At 37.1% G+C, this 25,446-nt stretch overlaps 1 protein-coding gene and 1 pseudogene across 1 annotated transcript; one reads left to right on the forward strand and one right to left on the reverse strand.

The window, feature by feature from the left end:
- The first annotated feature begins 714 nt into the window (after positions 1-714).
- On the forward strand, positions 715-19,364 carry LOC145137497 (uncharacterized). The gene is made up of 5 exons (XM_079071625.1): positions 715-5,684; positions 6,148-6,247; positions 7,617-7,711; positions 18,176-19,082; positions 19,175-19,364. The coding sequence occupies exons 4-5, from the start codon at positions 18,176-18,178 to the stop codon at positions 19,189-19,191; spliced, it is 924 nt and encodes a 307-aa protein (XP_078927751.1). The 5' UTR covers positions 715-5,684; positions 6,148-6,247; positions 7,617-7,711; the 3' UTR covers positions 19,192-19,364.
- Positions 1,302-1,964, reverse strand: LOC145140027 (secreted RxLR effector protein 161 pseudogene; annotated as a pseudogene).
- Positions 19,365-25,446: the final 6,082 nt, after the last annotated feature.

The following is a 25,446-nucleotide window of genomic DNA, read 5'->3' on the forward strand; positions in this document are numbered from 1 at the left end:
AATGGTATCTAATCTCAAATTATGGAAAATGTCGAACAAAACTTATAGCACAAAATGCATCTCTAGTTAACGACTGAAAAACTGAAATTTTATATTAAGCTTCTGTGAACAAATAAAATATTCTAGACTCATAGTATATGTTTCCCTAATCGTGGATATATAAAGAACGTCCAAAACGGAGTTCGTATGCAAAAGATATGACCGTTTTAAGAAAACCAAACCGGTATAACACTCACTTTGTCTGATTACGTAAACCGTATTGATCCATTGAGGCACTTGCACACCTTAGATAGAAATTCTGAAAGCGTTTTTGGACTCAGACTACGGTTTAAAACTTTATTTACTACTCGAAATAATTTTAGTAAAAATATTTGTAAAAGTCAGAAAAGCAGACGTTTCAGACCAATTAAACTCGAAACTCCGAACGCTGCTTCACGGTGATCCGTATATCGGATTTAAATTCCGTCTGAATATTTGAAATCACCCAACCATGGCAGTCTCCAAGCACTTTTGAAATATTTTTACGAGCCCCGAAACCAGCATCACGTAAATCAAGGCAACATATGTTTGGAATAAAAAGGTCAAATATATTTCTTTGACCTTTGACCCAATGAAAAGTCAACATCATGGTTTATGAGTTTTGTTTCTTTCGCCTGCAATATACAGTGTATCTTTTCCCCTCTCTCTAGTCTTTATCTCTCTACACCTCCATTTCTTTTCTTCCCCATAAACGACCATCCCCAAAAGGACGCAGCAACCTCCATCACCCACACATCGCATAAACACCATCCAAACACCCTCCATTGTTGTTCAACCCCTCTGACCACCGGCGACACCAAGAAACACCCCAATACCACCGAGGACCACCTCGTCACCACCGTAGCTGCCCACCACCCTCTACTCCCCCACTGTCTTCATCGATCAAACCCAACCCAACACCCTCCCCTTCGAATCTGTGACACAAACTTGAGGAGAAAACGGGGAAAACCCGTCGACCACAGTCGACTGCCACACATCGCCGACGACAAAACCCACTTCGCCACCCACCACCGCTGTGATAAACTAAACACTGATATCTTTCTCACACAAATTGATGATGCATTCAGAAGGCCAAAGTGGCTTTTAAATACACTGAGAAAATAGGAAATACTAAGTCAAACTAGAAGTAGCTAAAGATTGAGTAAACTACACGAGCCAAGACTAAGTAAACTACATGTGCACAACATGTTTATCCATCCAGCTTTTATTCTTGAATTCTTTTATTTGCATCAGCTTAAAACTCCAACAAACCTTCCCCCAAACTAGACATCGATGTCTTGGTTTTCTTCCAACGAGCAAATTCCAAGTCTTTCTCTTAGCTTCACAAAAACTTCTCGATGTAATGGCTTAGTGAGAATATCTGTTATCTGTTCCTTAGTGCCAACATGTTGCAACTCAACTGTTCCATCTTCAACCAAATTACGAAGAGAGTGAAACTTAACCCCAATGTGTTTGCATCTGCCATGGAAGATTGGGTTCTTTGAGAGCTTGATTGTTGAGGTGTTGTCAAATTGTTCACTGTACCATTTTCTTGTTTCATTCCAAGCTCTTCAAGAATAGTTCGAGTCCATATCACTTGATTTTGTTGCCACATACTCCACTTCTGTAGATGATAAAGCAACTATACTTTGCTTCTTTGATGACCATGAGACTGCAACTCCATCCCACAATACCAAATACCCGGATGTGCTTTTCCGGTCATTCCAGTCACCTGCAAAATCATTGTCTGTGAACACCTCCATTTTTCCACTTCCTCCTCTTTTGTACCAAATGTCAAAGTCTAAAGTTCCTTGAAGGTATCTCAGCACCCTCTTTGCAGCAACAAAGTGAATTTCAGTTGGCTTAGACATGAACCGACTGATGTAGCTTACCACAAACTGGATATATGGTCGTGTGTTAGTGATGTACATCAAGCTTCCCACCATACTTTTAAAAAGAGTTTCATCTACAGGTTCACCTTATTCCACCTTTAACTTGCAGTCGGGAAAAATTGGATTCACTACTGCATTGTTGTCCAACATGTTGAAGCGGGCAAGGATTTCAATTGTTTACTTTTTCTATGACACATGAATTACAGCTGGAGTTTGAAGCACCTCTATCCCCAAGAAGTACCTCATCTTTCCCAGATCTGTCATCTCAAATTCACCCTTCACGGAGCACTTGAAATCTTCTAGCATTCTTTCATCATTTCCTGTGTACAACAAGTCATCAACATATATGTTTACAAACATCAACTTTCCATCTGATGATGTTTTGATGAACAAAGTGTGTTCTGAGCTGCTTCTTGTAAAACCTTCTTTAATGAAGTATGATTCAATACGACTAAACCAAGCTCTAGGAGCTTGCTGAAGTCCGTATAGGTCCTTTTGTAATTTATACACCTTATGCTCATTATCTTTAAGCACATATCCTTGCGGTTGTTGCTCGTACACATCTTCTTCCAATGTTCCATGAAGAAAAGAGGACTTTACATACATTTGATAAATTGAGCAACTAGAGCTATCATCAGGCGAATCGTATCCATTCGAGCAACTGGAGCATACACTTCTACATAATCGACTCCAAATTGTTTGCCATAACCTCTAGAAACCAGTATGGCCTTGTGTTTCTCCACTTCTCATTTTTCATTAAGTTTGGTCTTAAAGATCCACTTAACACCGATACATTTGCTCATCATGCTCAACTTCGATTTCTAGATGATCATTCACAAACTCATAGTCATCATCAACAAAGTCATAGTCTCCCCACGTGATTTCTTTTTCATCATCACCTTCTTTAGCTTGATTCCAGTTCCAGGACTTGTGCTCTTCAAAGATGACATATTTGCTTACAATGACTTTTAGTGTTTGTGGATCGATCAACTGGTATGCCTTTGATTCCTCACTTATTCTCGTTAATATACAAACAGAGCTTTTACCATGAAGTTTAGTTCGTTTCTGTTTCGGTATGTGAACATGAGCAATGTAACCCCAAACACGAAAGTGATGGACTGTTGTCTTGATCACACTCCAGGCTTCTTGAGGAGTCATATATATAAGGGCTTTAGTAGGACATCTGTTCAGCACGTAGAAGCTCCACATCGTTGCTTCACCCCAAAACTTCTTTGGCATATTCTTAGTTGTTATCATTGATACCACCATATTGATGAATGTTCTATTTTTTTGCTCAGTAACCCCGTTTTGCTGAGGTGAAAAACTTGTAGAGAGTTGTCGTTTGACCCCATGATCCAAGCAAAATCTGTTAACAACATCAGATAGGTATTCCCTACCTCAATCTGTTCGGAGAGCCTTAACAGTCTTCCCTGTTTCAGTTTCGACCTTCTTCTTGAATTGTTTGAAGCTTTCGAGGGCTTGAGACTTTCTCTGTTAACAAATACACCCAGCTCTTACGACTATAGTCATCAATGAAGCTCAAGAAGTACCTTTTTCCAGTGTGTGATGCAGGGGTTATGGGTCCACAGATATCCGAGTGTATTAACTCCAGAATCTCTTCTGCTCACCAATTGCTTGTTTTTGGAATCGCCTTCTTGGTTTTTTTCCTATCATGTAGTCTCCACATACAACTTTATTGATAGCAAAACGAGGTAGATCACGAACCATGCCTTTTCCTTGAAGTGTTTCCATGCTTGTGTTGCTGAGATGTCACATTCGTTCATGCCATAACTTAGCATTGTCTTCATCACTGGTATACATACACTCATCTGTTTTCTGTTGATCGACACCATGGACCTCTTCACTAATTGGGAACATCCGATTAGTACTCATGTTGCTCTGAAAGATCAAGCCCTTTTCTTGATGAAACACCTTGCAAACATCTAATTGAAAGAGAAAGATAATCCCTTTTGCTGGAGTTGCCCTATGCTGAGAAGATTGTTTTTGAGATCTGGAACATAATACACATCATTTATCACAAATGTTGCCCCATTTAAAATTAATTCACATTCCTTTTTCCAGCCACCATCAATCGTGTGTTATTTCCCAGCTTTACAGAGTTAGAGAAATCTGAATCAAGATCAATAAACCTGTCTTTGTCACCACACATGTGATTGGAGCAGCCAGAGTCCAAGAACCACAACATGCTCTTGTTTTGACTACATGCTTCTCCCCTGAACACATTCTCTTCCATATTAGTATCAACCATGAGCATGACTTCCTCATTCTCATCAAAACCTACATAATTCGCATCCTTAGATTAAGGACACTCATAAGAGTAATGTCCCAATTTGTGACAATTGTAACATTCTATCGTCTATTTGTTGAAGGATAGTCGTCCTCGACCTCGTCCTCTGCCTTTATTGTTGGTTCTGCCTCTCCCTCGTCAGCGACCATTCAGACTAAATCCAGTCTCTGCCTTTAGTGCTTGATCATCTTCTTTTACAACTTTCTTGAAATTCTGCTCATGAACCCCCAGAGTATTTTGCAGCTCTTCTATGGACATTTCTTCAACATTTTTTGATTCTTCAATTGAGACCACCACATACATGTGTTTGTCGGTTAGGGTTCTGAGAATTTTTTCAACAATTTTGACATCAGCTATCATTTCCCCATTGCTCCTTATCTGATTTAAGATTGCCAAAACCCTACCAAAGTACTCAAGGATGGTCTCGTTAGTCTTCATTTCGAGGATTTTGAAATCCCTTCCGAGCTTTTTCAACATAGACCACATGACCCGTTCATTGCCTGAGAACCTCTGCTTCATGGAGTACCACACCGCCTTGGAGGTTTTTCTATCCATGATCTGCTCAAACATGACCCGGTCGATTACTTGATACAGGTAATGCTTGAACTGCAAATCTTTCATCCACAGTTCCTCCAATTTCTTATTCTCTGCTTCGCTTTGGGCGATTCCAACTGTCGGCTCTCTAATACCTGGATCAATTAAGATTCATACCTATTTTGCACGTAGCAGGTTCTCCATCATTTCACTCCAATGTTCATAGTGGCCATCGAAGACCGACACTTTCACCTTATCATCATTCATCATTGCTACTCTCGTTTTAGTGATCGAAATTTGCTCTAATACCAAAATGATAAACTAAAAACTGCTTTCTCACACAAATTGATGATACATTTAGAAGGCCAAGTGGCTTTTAAATACACTGAGAAAATAACGAAAAACCAAGAAAATAGGAAATACTAAGTCAAATTAGAAGTAGCTAAAGACGGAGTAAACTACATGTGCCAAGACTAAGTAAACCACACGTGCACAACATGTTTATCCATCCAGCTTTTATTCTTAGAATTCTTTTATTTGCATCATCTAAAAACTCCAACACGTTGTTACTGATTGGAACTCCCCATTCCGACCACCTGTTACCTTTACCTCGTCTCTCTCTCTCTCTCTCTCTCTCTCTCTCTCTCTCTCTCTTTTCTTACTCCACCGGCGAAGGGAACCACCACAGCCGACTGCGGCAGCCCCTCCGCCTCCTCCGGTCGTGAACCACCACCACCATACACTTCGATGCTGCTGCAGCCGGCTGTTGCTGTTGCTTTAGTTTGGCCACTGCCTGCCGCTGTAGCTTCGACCACCACGGCACCACCAGAGCTCCTCCACCCTCCGCCATCGTTGACCCACTCCATTGCCGCTGCCAATTGTTGTTGTTGCTACCGTGAAACTGCGACCAGGCGCCACCTCTACGACCGTCGGTAAGTCACCATCACTCCCATTTTCGTTATACATGTGTCAAGATCAAATCCAATCAAGGACAATAAATTTTCGGATTCGACTGCCTCAAGAAAAACCTGCAAGTCGTGATGCGTAAATGCAGAGCGACTGTGCAAACATTTATTCAATTTAATTAAAACAAAACCCCCAAATTTCTGACATGTACATATTTCGACCCTCCCTTAGAAGCAGTTCTCGTCTAAGTCAAACTTGCATTAAAATGTCCAAGAATGGCCCCTCCACCCGAAAAAACCCAGCAAACCAAGTCCTGGAAGCTTAAATTAGGTTAAAATGTGCATATTGGACCCTTGGTTTGAGAACTGTTTGCAAGATCAGTCCATGGAGTTTGATTTTGGCAAAATCAATCCCTATACTTTATTTATTTTAATAAAGACCACCCTATACTTAATAATTAATATCAAAACTACCGTTTTGGTTTATTAGGTAATATAAATAGACCCGGTGATTCGTTTTAAGGGCACAAAAAGTCACGAAACGATTTTCACGACAAGTTTCACCCTCGAGACTCGTTCACGCTTCAAGGGTGAGTTTCTACGTCCCCCTTTTTAATATTTCTACGTTTTGGGGGAGAATACATGTGCTATTTATATTTATCATTCGTAACAAACACTTACCGATTTCAAAACTAGTTTATAAATATTATTTTATTATATAATATTTCATTTACAGATAAACTATTGATAAATATGTTCTATGTATATATGTTATAGTTGTTTTTTTTAATAATGTAACTAGTCAAGACAACGTATTATTCTACTACAAAGATATTATGATTTTTGACAACATATATTACAAAACTTATGTCATAGAAGTTACCACTTTTGTAGTATTTCAAGTTCACGTCTTTCATTCATACATATACGAGTTATCAAACTCTTATCTTGAAATCACTTATGTACTTGTGTACACTACCATGGGATTTACCACTTGTTTGAATGCATATTATACACTTTTATGGATTTTCTTATTGGGCATACTCGGCTTTTCATGACAAACTCTAGTTAAGGGCCTTATGAAAGAGATACGTATGTATAGATCTATATGAATGAGATACGTAGTTAAGGGCCTTAGGAGACCCACACCACTATAACCGTTAATCTTCGGAGTTGAGATACGTATGTATAGATCTATACGGGTTGACACCCCTACCTGTGGTTGCTAGCTACAACCTCGACCGATCAATCGAAGCGGGTGATAAATATCTTATTCATTTCTACGACGTCCAATGAAGCGTTCTAAGGGGTTTTACAGTCACATAGTTAGGTTATAGGACTCACTATAAGCATTAACTAGATCTCATAATCTAGAAACCACAGATCCGATTTCTTTGATTACCAAACATTTTGAGTATGGATTTACTCACGGTTCTCTGATTACCAAACATTTTGAGTATGGATCTACTCACGGTTCTCTGATTACCAAACATTTTGAGTATGGATTTACTCACGGTTCTCTGATTACCAAACGTTTTGAGTATGGATTTACTCACGCTTCTTTGATTACCAAACGTTTTGAGTGTGGATTTACCCATGATTTCTCTGTTATCAAACATTTAAAGTATGGATTTACTTATGGTTTATCTCTTGATCAAGCATTTTAAGTATGGATAACTTATCGTTTATCTCTTTATCAAACATTTTAAGTATGAATTTACTTATGGTTTATCTCTTTATCAAACATTTTAAGTATGGATTTACTTATGGTTTATCTCTTTAACAAACATTTCAAGTATGGATTTATTTTCGATTTATCTCTTTATCAACCATGGTTTTAACTAAAAAAGAGATACTTTCGAACTTTAATAAAAAAAGAGTATCATTACTGCGGTTAGCAGAAAACCTGTAAACTCTCACCAACCTTGTGTTGACTCTCAAAACTACATGTATTCTCAGGATATCACTAAACGAGCTTTCAGTCAGAAGATTAGTCATGGATTTCAGGCGACCTAGTTTTATCTAGCATTTGTTATATTGGCCTATCTGTTAAGGTAAATTTATGAACTTATTATTATTATTATGAACCTTGTATTCAAACCTTAAAGTGTAATGTAACTGTTATGTTGTTATTGCTGTAACTTGTGACGTATATTCAATTTGCTTGTGATCCATGAACTAAGTCGCACAACCCGACGTATTCCGCTGCCTCGGCCGAGGTATGACAGATTGGTATCAGAGCTAAATTGGCTATAGAGAACTTGTATCCTCGAAAGAGGAAATACAACTATAGCTACAGGCTCCTAATAAAAGTATTATTAATAAATACACTACTTCTCGACTACTCAGTACTCACGGGAGAGGTAACTGGTTTGAATGGCCGCTAGGTTTGCTGGATTTCAGAACGACTTAATTGCCACAATGGCCCTACCCCCGGTGTTTCCTGTCTGATCCTCATCTGTTCTTAGTAGTCTTGGAGTACAAAAAAAAATTAAAAATACTACAAATCTCACAAACAATTATATATATATATATATATATATATATATATATATATATATATATATATATATATATATATCCGCGATGAGAACACTTAATAAAAATTCTGACATGCCTTCAACTAAAGCTACCAACTCAACCTTTTAGGTCAAAAGCCTCAACTAAGGTTAGTATCGTACATAGGCCATACCATAAATAAACTAGGAACACGCGCCTATGTTTTTTATGGTCGGGCTGGTGAACAACCAACCTTGAGCGACGAGTTTGATAGACTGCAATGGTTGAGAGTTTTGAGATTGAAGGATGTTCTCAAGACTCGATACAGATAGCTAATACCTAAAATCCTTGTATCAACTCCCAGACAACATATACATCTTAAAAAATCATAAAAATACTTAAAATTTTGGGATAACATCCATATTTTCCCAATTTACCTAAATTCGAGGAAGAACGAACAACCAATAGCTTCGTGAAAGAGAAACCTATAGCTCCCAGTCGATCGTTCAGTAGTCTCCAAACTTCTATCTCCCCTATCACCCGAAAATGACGAACATCCTTCTGAAGACGAACCACCTAAAGAACCCACAAAAGGGGAGGAAACTTAAGAATAGAAGGGAAAGATCGAAGATAAGCAACCAGTTGAGGAAAACATTGAAGGGGAAGGACTAACAGATGAAGAGTCCGTATTGAAACGCCACCAGTATACTACCTCTATTGATTAATTTCAGGTGGAACGCTCCTCATGGATACCCCTAAGAAGAGGATCCTCCCCCCATTCTCAATGTGGTACTGCCACCTGAAGGAAGCAAATGTCGTCACAAGAGTTGGGAAGATTCACAAACACTCTGAGAGAGAGAGCTAATAGCCTCAAGGAACAAGAATGACAAGTCATCACTCCCCAAGTTTGTTACGCTTATCGACAAGACTGTCAATAAAGTTGTGCTTCTCCTAATTGAATAGAGTGTTCAAATTAAGACATCAAATCGAATCCATGATAGACAACATGAATATAGTAGAATATGCTACTCACACTCTAGGTCAGAGAGTCGGAGAACTCAAGAAAGAACAACATGATGAAATGGCACTGTCCATACATTATGCCATGATAGCAATCAACCAAAGAAGGGTTGTTACCTATGGTCAACAAATCTATACACTAGAGTATAGGGTCCAATTGACCTAAAACAGACTGAGTATCAAACGATTGTAACAACTCAAAGGATGTATGAGGCTCATAACCAGCTTAAGGAGTTAGCCAATCTGCTAATCAGACATTTTAAATCTCTAACAAGGTTACCCACGGCAATTAGTACCCTAAGGTTAAGGTTAGGAATCATGGGAAAAGAAATTATATGCAAACATTTATCCTTTCTATGTCTCTCAGTGAATGAAGCTTTTTCGTTACTAAACCTACCCATGTTTGGAAACAGGGTGTAACAAGATGTAACCAAAATAAAAGTGTTTATGCTATCGAGTGTTTCAAAGGTCGTAAATATTATCAGTCCTTGCTCTATCATTTGGAAATCTATGGGATTTCTGGAACCGATCACTATTCTTGTATCATTTGAAGTCGGTAGGATTTCAATTCACTCTTTATCATTTGAATCGGTAGGATTTCAACTCTCTCTCTAACATTTGGAAACATGTAGGATTTCAGAAATTGATCGCTCTCTCTATCATCTGGAAATCTGTAGGATTTCAGGAACAAGTCACACTAATACACTATCATATAATACGACTCATACGTGCTCGTTTATAGATAAATTGTTATGGGTACATTTCCTATCAACAAAATTCATGCGTCTGTGCTATTTGATACTAGTACCGATGGAGCTTCATTGACTATAAGTTTAGAAACATGCTAAACCATAAATCCTGCAACGACCAAGTAGAAGGCATCTTAGGAATACTTTCCAATTGCCTTCATACCCTTAGTAACCACGTCTTTCACGTCGATCTAATACCCATGACCATTGGAAGTTTCGATGTGATTATCGGAATGGTTTAGTTAACGCCTCACCGAGCCGAGGTTCTATGATATGAGAAATTCGTCCGACTACCCCTACCCAACGACGAAACCCTTGTGATTTACAAACATAAATCAAGGAAGAATATAAGAGTCATTTCTTGCATGAAGGAAAGAAAGTGCTTACATAAAATATGCTTTGCTTTCTTGGCCTGCGTGATGGATGAGCAAGGCAAGGGTAAGGAAATCTAAGATATTCAACAAGTGTGCGATTACCCGGATGTATTCCCAAAAGATATACCTAGACTACCCTCAGTCAGGCAGGTTAAATTCCAAATCGACTTAATCCTGGGTGCAACGCTAGTAGCAAGATCTCCTTTATCCGGCCAAGCTCCCCACCCTAGAGAGCTCCGGTATGGTTTGTCAAAAATAAGGATGGATTGTTCAGGATATGTATTGACTATCAAGAGTTGAACTAACTCACCATCAAAAACCGATACCCACTCCCGATGATCGATGACCTGTTCGACAAGCGTTTAGGAAGTAGACATTCGAAAGACGACATTTAGGACCCGGTACGATCACTATGAGTTCCTGGTTATGCCATTCGGGTTGACCAATGCACCAGCCGTATTCATGGATCTTATGAATAGAGTGTGCAAACCCTATTTGGACAAGTTCGTGATCATCTTTATCGATGACATTCTAATATACTTACAAACCAAGGAATAATATGGCCAGCAGTTGCGTTTTATTTTGGAACTACTAAGGAAGGAGAAACTTTATGCAAGGTTCTCCGAATGCGAATTCTGGATCAATGAGGTGCATTTCCTCGATCATGTGGTCAATAGCAAAGGAAGTCATGTTGACCCTTCAAAGATTGAAGCAAATACAGATTGGAAAGCACCAACGAAACCAACCGAAGTACGCTAATTATTTAGGCTTGTGGGCAATTACCAGATATTCATTGAGAATTTCTCTAAAATAGCCGAACCTCCAACTGCTCTAACCCAGAAAGACAAGAAATCTGATTGGGGAGACAGTCAAGATCTGCCTTCCAGAGATTGAAACAATCATAGTGCATTGCACCGATCTTGCCTTTCCCCAGAGGGAACAAAATACTTGGTAGTATTCTGCGATGCCTCTCGCCAAGGATTAGAATACATGCTGATGCAAAGGAATAAAGTCATTGCATACGCATCCAGACAACTCCAGCCAAACAAGACAAACTGCACTACCCATTGTTAGGTTTTGATACGAAATAAAAGTTTGTTTTTCACAAAAACCGGCAACGGAAGACTTTAAAATAACAAGTTTATTTTTAGTTCATAACAAAACCGAACCATCATGGGTACATTTATAGAGGTTAGAATGAAATAAAACCAACCATAGGATGTTTTAGAGATAACCTTTGAAGCCTTTTAACTCACTTGGTTTTGGGGTGTTGATGAAGATAACAAAAGATCAAAGTGTGTGATCTTCTCTACAAGTATCCATCATCAAGAGTAAGACACTTCGAATGCTAGTTTGTTCTTGTATTCTTGAGTGTCTAAAGCCTTTAAGTGCTTAACTCAAATAAGCACTAAAGGAGACAACTCAAGAGGGCTTCTAATCACCAAACTAACTACAAAAGAGAGAGAGAGAGAGAGAGAGAGAGAGAGAGAGAGAGAGAGGAAGAAGAAAAGAAGAACCTACGGTTCTAGAGAGAAAATAGAGGAAGAAGAAGAGCTTCACTCTTGCAAAAATGCAAGCCTCATGCATCTCTTATATAGCCCATGAAAAGTAAGACTTAACCATTAAAATAATCTAAAGTAATGATAGCCTTTAGAAGCATGGGAGGCAAAAGGTGGAAGGCTGAAAAAACAACCTCCCACACCATCATTATGCCTTTTAAAAAGTAAGATTCTTTATTTTTTATAAACTCCAAGTTTATAAAATATAAACTTTGTCTTTAGGTAAAAGACAAAAGAATCCAACTAGTCCAAAATGTTGTGCATGAGTTATTAATTCATACCATATGAAATAATAACTAGTAATACTCTCTTATAATTATTATTTTCACAAAACAATAATTATTCCCTAATTAAAATACAAGAATTGATATTATTTATTAATAATCATATTAATAATAAATATATAAAATGTGCCAACTTGATAAATGTGTGACCCTATAGGATCATATATTATTATAAATATCACTTCATAATGATTCTTGAGCATATAGATCCAACAATCTCCCACTTACACAAGATTCATTATAGACTGACATAGACAGTAGTTGACGTCTAGCAACGGGCTACAATAACATATGAAGGGTTCCATCTCATCAACAGCCAATTCTAGGAGCTCTAAGCTACAATTGTTACTAAAGGCATGGTATCTATTATTCCTTTGTCTTAGACATCATGTCGAACATGAGATATGGATCACGATCAATCTCATTTACTATTCAACTTTAACTAAGGCCTTAGATGTCATGCTCTCAACGAATAAGAGGGACAAATCCTATCTCGACTACAGATGCCCATCAATATAGTTCATGTCATACCCAACGATGGCCCTTATGACTGCCTTTTACGAAACAGCGTTAAAACATGTCTAAGCACAACAATTCCTACACTTCAAGTCCCAAATATGTATCTTAGGTCTAAGAATACAAAGATCATCTTGACTACATACGCCTATCAATGTATTTCATGGCATACCCAACGATGGCCCTTATGACTGCTTTTTACGAAACAACATTAAACCATGTCTAAGCACAACAATTCCTACACTTCAAGTCCCAAATATGTATCTCAGGTCTAAGATTAAAAAGATACAACCTTGATCAAAACATCACTCTTGACTACAATCCATAAAGTGGTTTTGTTGCGGGTCAAGTCTAATACTTATTCTCCCAATCAAGTACCTATGAAGTTGGCAGCAGCTCTTTGACATTCTCATCTCTATGAGAATCCACCAATCCACTCATATTAGTCTTACCTCATAGATGCTCCCACAACTATGAACAACTATGGACATTTAGAATAACCTAGTTATTCAAGGATTTAAACATGCTAATATAGAACACAACAATTATTTAATGAAAGACTAATATGCAATATATCATTCATTACAATATATGTTGTTTTATTGTTCGAATATCCAAATACTAAATTTCAATCAATACATCTACTTGTATCAACAATGCTCTATAACACCATCTTGACTTTCATGCTTTAGCTAATGAACCAGCTTTGTTAACTAGATTTGACAAACTTGATTTGTGTAAACTTTGCGAATACAATCATTTTTAGTTTTATATATAACTCATATATAAAGAAAAACTAATGAGAATGAATTAGATGCTTGAATATGACTTAGATACCAATACTTGCGTAATGGGATTACTCATAGTCATAACGAACTATACATTAAGCATCTTTGTATGTGGTTCTCCAAACCACGAGGTACTCTAACTCTGATGTGTAACTATAGTTAAAATCTACATGGAACCACTATCCATGTATCTATCTCTTCATTCATAACGAGGACACGCCCGATTGTGACTAAGAGTCATCTCAATCTATTTGAAAATTTAGCACATGTGTAACAACTTTAAACATAGCCTTCTTTCAAATACTCCGTAGACTAGGAATATTTCTCTAGTTCTCACAAGTACTTTAGAATGTTCCTATAAGTCACACAATGACGTACGACGTCGGGGGGAGGGGCACGGGAGTGGGGCGTCTATGGGGGGCGTTTTGGCCTCGTTTTGTTCTCGGATTATACTGGTATCATTTTTCATGCTCTAAGCATACGACTTATTTGGCCTTTATGCATAATCATGACATAAATGATTAATCCAATTGCATCAGCATACGGAATACAATCATATTATCAGTTCAAAAACATTTGCACTAGGATTTTGCTTAAAATTATGTCATGTGGTTTTTGACAAGATGTCTCTATCAGAGTCCTTTATCTTAAGCTCTTTAAGATCCTTGACAATCAATGCAATTCTACTTAATCCTTTAAGTTTCCATGATCTATCTATATAGATCTATATTCCATGAATTAATATGTCGACTACATATAACATTAGGAATGTTACTGCGATCCCACTAGCTTTGTAGAAAAACACTAGAGTCATCTAGATTCATAATTAAATCACACCATGTAAGTAACTTATAAGAAAGAAGATTCTTACTTTGAGATGTTAGCTTAAATCTTGGAAAGATTTTTATTCATGTATATTTTCTCCTTTGAAAACTCATTTACTCTTTATAGTTAAACTATATCCAGGAAGATTAATCAAGCCCATACTTGATAATCATACATGAATTCATCTCTATGTGTTTTATTAGTTTCTGATCAACCATTGAGCATATTCAACAACAGTTGAAAACTTGCTAGTTCAAAACTATGATGCATTTCGTTTATCGATCTTTAGCTCTTAAATCTCCAAATTGCTCCCACTTAGAAAAAGCACTTTCTAATCACTTTTCTTATGGAATGACAATTAGTGGGATTAGTAGAAACTTCATCCTAAACAATCATTTAGGATATTCTACATAAATGCAGTTAGTAGATGCTAGAGTGGTTAAGCTTATTGTCTAACATGAGCTCAATGACTCCATACCTTTTAGATAAGGATAAACCATTTCATCCTTAGTCTAATATAAGTATCTAATCAACTTGTTTGGTTGGAAATATATATTCAATATATATTTGTTTCAATGAGCATAATTCCAAAATTTTGTAAAGTAAATAGTTCTTTTGAAACATCATACAATAGATTGCAAGGTCTATTTATATCCTCTTCAAAAACTTATACTATCAACATTCAAATAGTGGCTAGGTGACCCTATCCCATTAGAGAGTACGAAGGCTACCTTGAATATTAAAAGATAGATTCAAGTAACCAGGTGATCATGTGCCACAAGAACCATACTAATGATGAGTGAGTGTTTTTGACAGAGTGAGTTGTGAATCGATTCCACAACTCCTAAGATGTTCCAAGAAGACTTGGTTTACAAAACTCATTTTCTTTATCAAATCGAAAGGTTAATGATGATCTCATTAATGTATATTTCAATCTTCATTATGAAAATTTTGATCAAATCAAAATGTTTCATCAACAACGAATAAAAGTCGTAAGTGAAATTGATTAAGTATCTATCATCAAATCTATTCATGGATTGAAAACAAATTACATACATCACTTATGTATAACTCTTTGTCAAGCCTTTTGTTCTTTAACTACTAATAGATAAAGACACTTGTGAATCATCTTCCGATATAAATATGATTCACATATATCAAATGAATCAAGCTCAATGGCCTTCAAAAATTCCATCCTTTTGAAGTCGGTATATGTATTTCATATTTATATCGTGATGATGATTATGACATAGATAAGTTACAATAAAATATCATTTGATTATATAGGTGTTATGATTGGAACTATTAATTCAATGAAAGATTATAGATTTACTTCATAAATAACATTATGAGAAAATATTCGTTAACACAGAATACATCGTTTCATAACATGAATGTGAACATCCATTAAACGATAAGTAAATCTGAATTTATTCATAAATTACAACTGTTACATGTCCCTATAATGATAGGTACAATACATATATTTTTTGAATAGAAGACTATAGCAACACTTGTTATATCTACAACATGAAATACCATTCATTTGTAATCAGTTGATTATATCTTCCAATCATCAGCACATAATATCAATTATTAGTGTCACATGAAGTATTACATACTCAAGTGAATGATGGAAAAATAAATAGTTCTATCTGTTGGATTAGTGTCTAAGTCCGTAACTATATTTAGTAAGTACTTGACCCGGTTGTGCATGGTCCTTTTGGGTTGCCTTCTCCAAAGCAACATGATAGGATGATTTATTAAGAAAGAGGTTATTATGATTTATTAAGAAAGAGGTTATTATGATTTATTAATATTTTATATGAATAATATATTAATGGAGAAATCATATAATTAAATTAATATTAGACAAGAATTAATTGAAAAATTAATTTTGTGGCTAAAAGAAATTAATTTAATAATAGAGACCTAAACTGTCGAATATGTGATAGTTGAGTATTGGGTTGAGGAGCCTCTTGGACTAGGCATGGACGAAATTAGGATGTGTCCATCCTTAATTTCGGCCCTAAGGCTTTATTCCAAAAGCTTCCTTGGATAACTTAAGGCCTAAGCTATCCATTAGGGTTTAGGTTGAAACCCTAGCAGCTCCAGTATAAATAGGACCCCTAGGCTACAAAAATTGGCTAACCCTATTCCAAAGAGTGCAAGAGCCGATTTCAAGAAGCCTCCAACCTCTCTCCAAGATCATTCTTTTGCTATTGGTGTTTGTAAGCCATTAGAGGAGTGACACTCGTGACTCTAAGCTTCAAAGACAAGAAGATTCAAGCAAGCAACAAGAGGTAATGATCTAGATCTGATTTGTTCCATTAATTTCGAATTATACTCATTCGATCTAGGGTTTGTAAGTCTTGGATGAAAGCATGTACAATTAGAGAAACCTAGATCCAAGCAATAGGGTTTGCATGAACACATAGGATGTTATTTTGTGTAAAACCCATTAGTGGTATCAGAGCCTTCATTGGCTTCTATTGTATTGATGCTTTGTGTTTTAATTCTTGCTTTAAAATCGTTTTTCTGGCCCCCTGACTGAAAAACTCGGCGAGTCCCATAGTGGGCTCGACGAGTAGGATGAACTCGACGAGTCCATAAGGGGACTCGGCGAGTCGGGACGTCAGACAGAGAGATTTTCGGGATTTCTTGCTGTTTTGCTTAAGGATAATTACCTAAATTGTTTTAAACTAATAAAATCCGAATTTTATTACTGTTATGTGAATATCCTTAACAAAACAAAAGATAATTACCAATTGTTTGAATAATAAATTCCTTATTTGATAATATTTGATTATTTGAATTAATTGTTGAATTATCTTGTAAATTAATTGATTAGTCAAATTTAGATAATCATTAAATTAATTGTTTAATTTAAATTATTTACTATTTGATCCTTTATGTTTTGAAAAGTTCAAAACTTGTCCTCAAGTTTTGAAATTTATATTTTTAATTAAAAGTTTAATTTGAACTATTTAAATTTCAAACCCAAGAATTTTACAAGTTTAAAATTCAACCTTATACTTTATAATATTATTAGATTAATATATATATATATATATATATATATATATATATATATATATATATATATATATATATAAACTTAAATGCTAGTCTTACCGTTAGTAGGCCTCATTCACGAAGCTAGTTTATAAGGGGTGTTTAAGGAAGCAGCCTGTAAAATGACCGTCATTGGGTATCCACTCTTACTCACCGCACCCTTGACTAGTGGAGGGTTGTTAGCCGAATGGGTAGGATAGGGCAAACCCTTTCCTCATTAAAAGTATAATGAATCAATATAAGGTAACAGAATGTTTTTTAGAAAATTCCCAATCTTAGTTACTTTAGGCAAAAGTGAATTGATGCAATTCCATGAAATTACACTTTGTACCCTTGCTAGGACGTTAGTGAAGCGTGTGTGGTTAACCGACACACTAATTGGGTTCTAAGCAAAGGTGGCAAAGGGTGATTCATTGTTTGTCATAGTTCGATAGAGCGTGTGTGGTTAACCGACACATCGAATAGGTGACTGTAAGAATGAGGGCACCATGTATATTTGCATGGTTATTCACACCCGCTTTGTGATCCTCGGCATCCCAGTCACAAACTAGAGGGGCATATCGATATTTAAACATGCCATTGAAAAGTTCAATGAATCTCAAAAGATCTAGGAGTTTTCAATAGATTTAAAACTTAATCTCTTTTTTGTTTTTCATGGTGGAGAATTAGTGAATCGTCATTCACTTACCTTCAAATTATTTACTTGTTAGATTACAACATCCCTTTTCTAATTTGTAAATAATGTTGTTGGATCCTAGCCCTAATTTCTCATTTGGGTGTTTAATTGGGGATTCATTTCTAATCAAACTTTGGTCTTTTTCCTTTTCAGATGTCGAACGTCAACAACGCTTCTGGTTCTACTTCCTCTGGCTCATTCTCACTCATGAACTTGTGTGGGAGAGTGATCTTTGACGGGTCCAATTTCAATTATTGGATCTGCAACATTCGAATGGTCACTCGTTACGAGGACAAAGAGTATGTCCTTGATGAGAAGCTGAAGGAGATCAACCTCAACACTGCTACTGCTGAAGAGATCGCGACCTTTGAGGCCCATGAGCGTGATGCCATGAAAGTCCATTGCATCATGCTAGCGACCATGACTGCAGAACTCCAGAAGTCCTATGAGGACATGTACCCCTATGAAATGCATCAGGATCTGCTGGACCGGTACCACCAAAGCGCTAGGCAAGCAAGGTACGAGATCATCACTTCGATGATTACTACCAAAATGGGCAATAGAGAGTCCCTTACTGCTCATCTGCAAAAGATGCAGAGATATGTCGATCGCCTGCTAAAGTTGAATGTGAACTTTGATGAAGAGCTGACAATTGACATAATCCTTCATTCCTTGCCTCCCTGGTATAGCCAGTTCCGCATGACCTACCACATGAACAAGGAGGAGGTCACCTTGAGCAAGCTTCAAGGACTGTTGAGGACTGCTGAGAGCAACCTCAAGGATAAATCTGTTGCACCATCTCCAACTCCTACTGCTGTCCCAGTCTTGGCAATAGGGCAAGGGAAGGGTAAGAAGAGGAAGGCTCCCTCTAAGATCCACCACAAGGGAAAGTCCCAAGATGACACCTCTTCTAGTGGAACCAAAGTTGGTTCTGCTAAACCCAACTCAAACCCCAAGGAGGCAGAGTGCCACTACTGCCACAAGATAGGGCATTGGAAACGAAGCTGCCCAGAATATCTGCAAGCAATCAAGGATGGGAAGATCAAGCCATCCTACGCAGGTATTTACACTATTAAATCTAATGATTCATCACACGCTATTTCTTGGGTTCTTGATACAGGATGTGGTTTTCACATTTGTTCTGATTTGCAGGGCCTAAGAAGAAATAGGGATGTGGAGCATGGGAAGATAAATTTGATCATGGGAAACAGAAGATCGTCGCCTGTCACCAAGATCGGAGTTTACTCTTTAATGCTCAGTAGTGGATTAGGATTAGATTTAAATAATTGTTGCTATTCGCCAGATATGGCAAGAAACATCATTTCATTTCATGGTTTGTATAGACAGGGTTTTAAATATTCATTTGATAATGAAAAGGGTTCTATTAATTCTTATCTTAATGGTGTTTTCTATTTTGAAGCATTGCCTTGTAATGGAATATATGAAACTGTGATGTTTGTAGACAATTTAGGAAATGATGTGTTGTGTATTAATTCTTCTAATGATTTGGATAAAGCATGCTTGTGGCATTGTCGTCTTGGACATGTCAACAAGAAACACATAGCCCAACTCCAAAAGGATGGAGTGTTGGAGTCATTTGACCTTAGGGACGATGACGTGTGCGAGTCTTGTTTACTTGGAAAGATGACCAAGTCACCCTTTACTGGCATTTGTGCAAGGGGTGAGGGTTTATTGGATCTCATACATACAGATGTATGTGGACCCTTTAGATCCACCACAAGGGATGCAAGTCGCTTCTATGTGACTTTCACTGATGATTATAGCAGATATGGATATTTCTACTTAATCAAGCACAAGTCAGAAACCTTTGAAAAGTTCAAAGAGTTTAAACAAGAAGTGGAGAATCAGTTGGGCATGAAAATCAAGATGCTTCGATCTGATCGAGGAGGAGAGTACCTAAGTCTTGAATTCCACGACTACCTCAAGGAATGCGGAATCGTTTTGCAATTAACGCCACCTAGGACACCGCAGTTGAATGGTGTGGCTGAGAGGCGTAATCGAACCTTGCTAGACATGGTTCATTCCATGATGAGTCGTGCTTCACTACCTATCTCATTCTGGGGGTATGCCTTAGAGACTGCCGCCCATATCCTTAACTTATTCCCTACGAAGAAGGTTGCCAAAACACCTCACGAGATGTGGACAGGGAAAGCTCCCTCGTTGGCACACATCAAGGTTTGGGGTTGCGAGGCTTTCGTAAGACGAGAGACTCACGACAAGCTCGAACCTCAAAGTGAGCGATGTATTTTCATCGGCTACCCGCAGAAGTCCTTTGGATATCTTTTCTATAGACCGAATGACAATGTTGTTTTCGTTGCGAGGAGAGGGGTTTTCCGAGAGCGAGAACTCATAAGCCAAGGGGACAGTGGGAGGCAAATCAATCTTGAAGAGCTTCAAGAGTCTAGCGATGAAGGAACCTTTGACACTGGCGCTCAACCCAAGGAGGAAACTCCGGTTGAACCAATTGACGAGTCCTTACCTCTTAGACGTTCCGAAAGAGTTAGTGTTCAACCCGAGTTTTATGGCTTTCATATTACTACAGAAGGGGATACGTTTATTAGTGATAGTACACTGGTGAATCTGAACGAACCTAACAGCTATAAGGAAGCCATGGCAGGCTCGGAGTCTACAAAGTGGAAAGAGGCGATGGACAATGAGATTCAGTCCATGTATGACAACCAAGTTTGAAAATTGGTTGACAATGTACCAGGTCGTAAGACGGTCGGGTGCAAGTGGATCTTCAAGAAGAAGACCGACATGGATGGGAAAGTACACACCTATAAGGCGCGATTAGTTGCGAAGGGTTTCACTCAAACTCCTGGAGTTGACTATGATGAAACCTTCTCACTAGTTGCGAAGATAAAATCTATCAGTGTGATGCTAGCCATTGCTGCATTTCATGACTATGAAATATGGCAGATGGATGTCAAAACCGCTTTCCTTAACGAGAAGTTGGCTGAGGATGTTTACATGGCTCGGCCAGAGGGTTTTGTCAATGCGAAGCATCCCAATAGAGTGTGTAAGCTTGAGAAGTCCATTTATCGACTGAAGCAAGCATCTCGTAGATGGAATCTTTGCTTCGATGAGAAAGTCAAACAGTTTGGTTTTCTGCGAAGCGAAGATGAATCATGTGTATATGTCAAAGCCAGTGGGAGTATAGTAAGCTTCCTCGTATTGTATGTCGATGACATACTACTCATAGGAAACGACATCTCGACGCTACAGGAAGTTAAGTCCTAGCTTGGGAAGTGCTTTGCTATGAAGGACCTCGGAGAGGCTGCCTATATTTTGGGAATAAGGATAGTGAGAAACAGAAGTAAGAGACTAATAGGACTTAGTCAGAATACTTACTTGGACAAGGTACTAAAACGTTTTAGTATGGAGAATTCAAAGAAGGGAGAGTTACCAATCCAAAGTAATGCCAAGTTGAGTAAGACTCAAAGTCCGAGTACCGAAGTCGAGATAGCAGAAATGAGCCGAGTACCATACGCTTCCGCAGTTGGCTCGATTATGTATGATATGACTTGTACTCGCCCTGATGTGGCCTTCGCTTTGACCATGGTCATCAGATATCAAGGGAACCCTGGCAAAGCACATTGGACCGCAGTCAAGAATATTCTTAAGTACCTTCGGAGGACCAAGGAATGGTTTCTAGTCCTCGGTGGGAGCATTGACTTAAGGGTGCGAGGGTATAGTGACGCCAGTTTTCAAACCGACAGGGACAACTACCGTTCGCAGTCGGGCTGGGTCTTTACCCTAAATGGAGGAGCAGTGACTTGGAAAAGTTCCAAGCAGGAGACCGTAGTTGATTCAATGTGCAAATCAGAGTACATTGCAGCGAGCGAAGCGTCAAAGGAGGCAATATGGTTGAAGAAATTCATTGGAGACCTTGGAGTTGTACCAGCCATAAAGGAGCCCATGGAAATTTTCTGTGATAATGAAGGAGCGGTTGCCTTGACCAAGGAACCGAGGGATCATGGCAGATCTCGACATATCGACAGAAAATATCATTTTATTCGACATCGGGTGGAAGAAGGACTCCTCGTAGTGAAGGGGTATCGTCGGAGGATAACCCAGCAGATCCACTTACGAAGGGACTGAGTAGGGTTAAACACTTGCAGCATGCTAGGAGCATCGGGTGGAAGGACGATATTAGTTTAGATTAGATAGTTTAGAAACGTGTAATAGATAAATGTAATTGACATTTGATGATTAAATAAAAGGGTATTATTTATAAGTAAAGTTACTGTCTTATGTTAATTATTTACCTATTGTTTCATTTTGCGTATTTTGACTTCCTGAATAATAAGATTATTCAAACGGTCCACAGTCGTTCATATGTTGGAAGTAGGTATGAATGAAGACTGTCATGAATTGGTGTGTAGATTGTCTAAAGTGTATTATACATAGCAAAAGTTTGCTACAACATTCATGAGTGCTTATGAACAAGTTTTGAGCATTGGAATAAACCCACGCTTGCTGGAATCACTTCATGGAATTTATCACGAGTGATCGCAAGACGATAATATCATATGGTCTTAAAACCTAGATATATGGTTTATTGTTTGCTAATTAAGTTGTGTATTGATAATGCGTAAACGCATCAGTAACTTGATGTTATAAAACGCATTGTTGTGTATGATTTAATTAGTGGATAGTAAATGCATATAAGTCGAAGTTTATCTATTCCTTTTATCCTAGGAGGGTAAAAGCGATATCAGGGCCCCTCGATGATTTAGTTTGACTTATGTTTCGGGCCCGGTCAGGACTGAATTGATGTGTTCAATTAAGTTCTATGTCAAACGAATTAGAGATCGAGAAACAAACTGCTGGACAATAAGTATGAGTATGTTCCATGTATTTGTCCACATGATATCTAGAACAGAGGATTATACGATCCCTTATCTAAAGGACAGGTTACTGATAAGATCAGAGTTTGACGGTGTCTTTGAGAGCTACGATTAATCGGATTGTGCTTACATTTGTAGTTACTAGACTTATCCAAGTGGGAGACTGTTGGATTAGTGTCTAAGCCCGTAACTGTATTTGGTAAGTACTTGACCCGGTTGTGCATGGTCCTTTTGGGTTGCCTTCTCCAAAACAACATGATAGGATGATTTATTAAGAAAGAGGTTATTATGATTTATTAATATGTTTTATGAATAATATATTAATGGAGATATCATATAATTAAATTAATATTAGACAAGAATTAATTGAGAAATTAATTATGTGGCTAAAAGAAATTAATTTAATAACAGAGACTTAAACTGTCAAATGTGTGATAGTTGAGTATTGGGTTGAGGAGCCTCTTGGACTAGGCATGGACGAAATTTGGATGTGTACATCTTTAATTTCGGCCCTAAGGTTTATTCCAGAAGCTTCCTTGGATAACTTAAGGCCTAAGCTATACATTAGGGTTTAGGTTGAAACCCTAGCAGCTCCAGAATAAATAGGACCCATAGGCTACATAAATCGGCTAACCCTATTCCAAAGAGTGCAAGAGTCGATTTCAAGAAGCCTCCAACCTCTCTCCAAGATCATTCTTTTGCTATTGGTGTTTGTAAGCCATTAGAGGAGTGACACTTGTGACTATAAGCTTCAAAGACAAGAAGATTCAAGCAAGCAACAAGAGGTAATGATCTAGATCTGATTTGTTCCATTAATTTCGAATTATACTCATTAGATCTGGGGTTTGTAAGTCTTGGATGAAAGCATGTACAATTAGAGAAACCTAGATCCAAGCAATAGGGTTTGCATGAACACATAGGATGTTATTTTGTGTAAAACCCATCACTATCATATATATATATATATATATATATATATATATATATATATATATATATAATATATATCTGAAGTCTTGTCCAAGTCAGACTTCTTCAGCTCGATGAGATGAGAGAACCAATTCCTCCTTTAGTGTCTAGTTTCTTCCACAATAGAAACAACACTAATCGTTTGGTCCTTTCTTGATTTCCGGGTTTATGTTGTATATGAGTGCACAATTTCTTAGACTTCCTTTTATTCAATGCTTGAATAGACTTGAAACTATTTCTAGTGTTTTGATTGAATATCTGCTTTACTTGATGAGACATCTAATATGTTTCATAATTATCCAAGACTTTCTGCAAGTCATGGTTAATTTCTTCAGTATGATGTGAGACACATCATCATCATCACAATAATACTTCCATCAAAGTATCATGATCAGATTAAGTGGTTGCAGAGGTTATTCAGGTTTGAGATATTTCAGTATATATAATTTCTATTTATATTAAAGGTAGAACCTCAAAATATTATACCAGTTACAGAAATTATACCCATCAAATGTTACTGTCTCTTGAAACTCAATAAGTGAGAGGTTTTGCAGGGCGTAAAATTATTAACAGTTATCAACAGAATTTAACAAAGTTTCATTTAATTAGTATTTTCAATATTTAGTCTTTAAAAATTAATACCTTATATTGTTTCTTAAAACATTCATTTATTAAAGTCTAGGATCCAAGTAACGAAACAAGTAAATGGTTAGGCGACCTTTATCCCATAAACTTAATCAAACTCGGTAACGATTACCAATTGCATACGATATGCAACTCCTAGATTATGAGATCCTAAACAACTATTGTTTAGTTTGACATGTTTATCCAATCTATGCTTCAAAACTCTTATGCTTAGGCGACCTTTATCACATAAGAAATTAATCAAATCAACCATTTAAAAAACATGTGAGTTCTATTTCACAAATGGTTAGGTGACTTTTATCCCATAAGCAAATACAAAAACACATTGACTATTTTTGAGAAATCAAATGAATAAGGTGACCCTAAAATCCATATGAACTGCACAAAAACCCCAAGTGAATTTTAAATGGATTGTATAGATTTGAAGTTTTGTATATAAGCGTTTATATATGTTTTACAATTATAGTTTATAAAAACTTGGTCTCATGAATATTGCATGCATCCAACAATTCATGTACCCTTTTTTAAAATTCATATCACTTGTTATGAGGTTCTTAAGGTGCCAAATAAAACTTTATTTTATTTTCCATTAACCGCGATCAATTATAAACTAAAATCCGGTATTTTATAGTTTAGTCGTAGATCGGTTTTAAGAACTGGTAACAGTCTTAATAAAACTTTAGTTTATGCTTAAGTCTTGGAGTTTTGGATGAGTTATAAAATCACTATTTTAAATCTCCTTTTAACAATCAAAAACTCATGACTTCATGAATTTATAGAATAAACTCATTTTATTTTATAAACTCAATTTTATGTATCTTATGATAAAAGTCATATTTCAATAAAACAAAAACTTGGGTGATGATACTTATATTTTAAATCTCATTTAGCATGCATAAAATATAATATCAACATGTTGAGTTATTTTTAAAACATCAA

The sequence above is a fragment of the Lactuca virosa genome, chromosome 9 (genome assembly GCF_052849685.1).
Source record: "Lactuca virosa cultivar CGN04683 chromosome 9, Lactuca_virosa_CGN04683_v6, whole genome shotgun sequence".
NCBI classification, from domain to species: Eukaryota; Viridiplantae; Streptophyta; class Magnoliopsida; order Asterales; family Asteraceae; genus Lactuca; species Lactuca virosa.

Excerpts from the sequence above, each read along its gene's own strand:
- LOC145137497 (XM_079071625.1), top strand. The coding sequence starts at position 18,176 with ATGTCGAACGTCAACAACGCTTCTGGTTCTACTTCCTCTGGCTCATTC.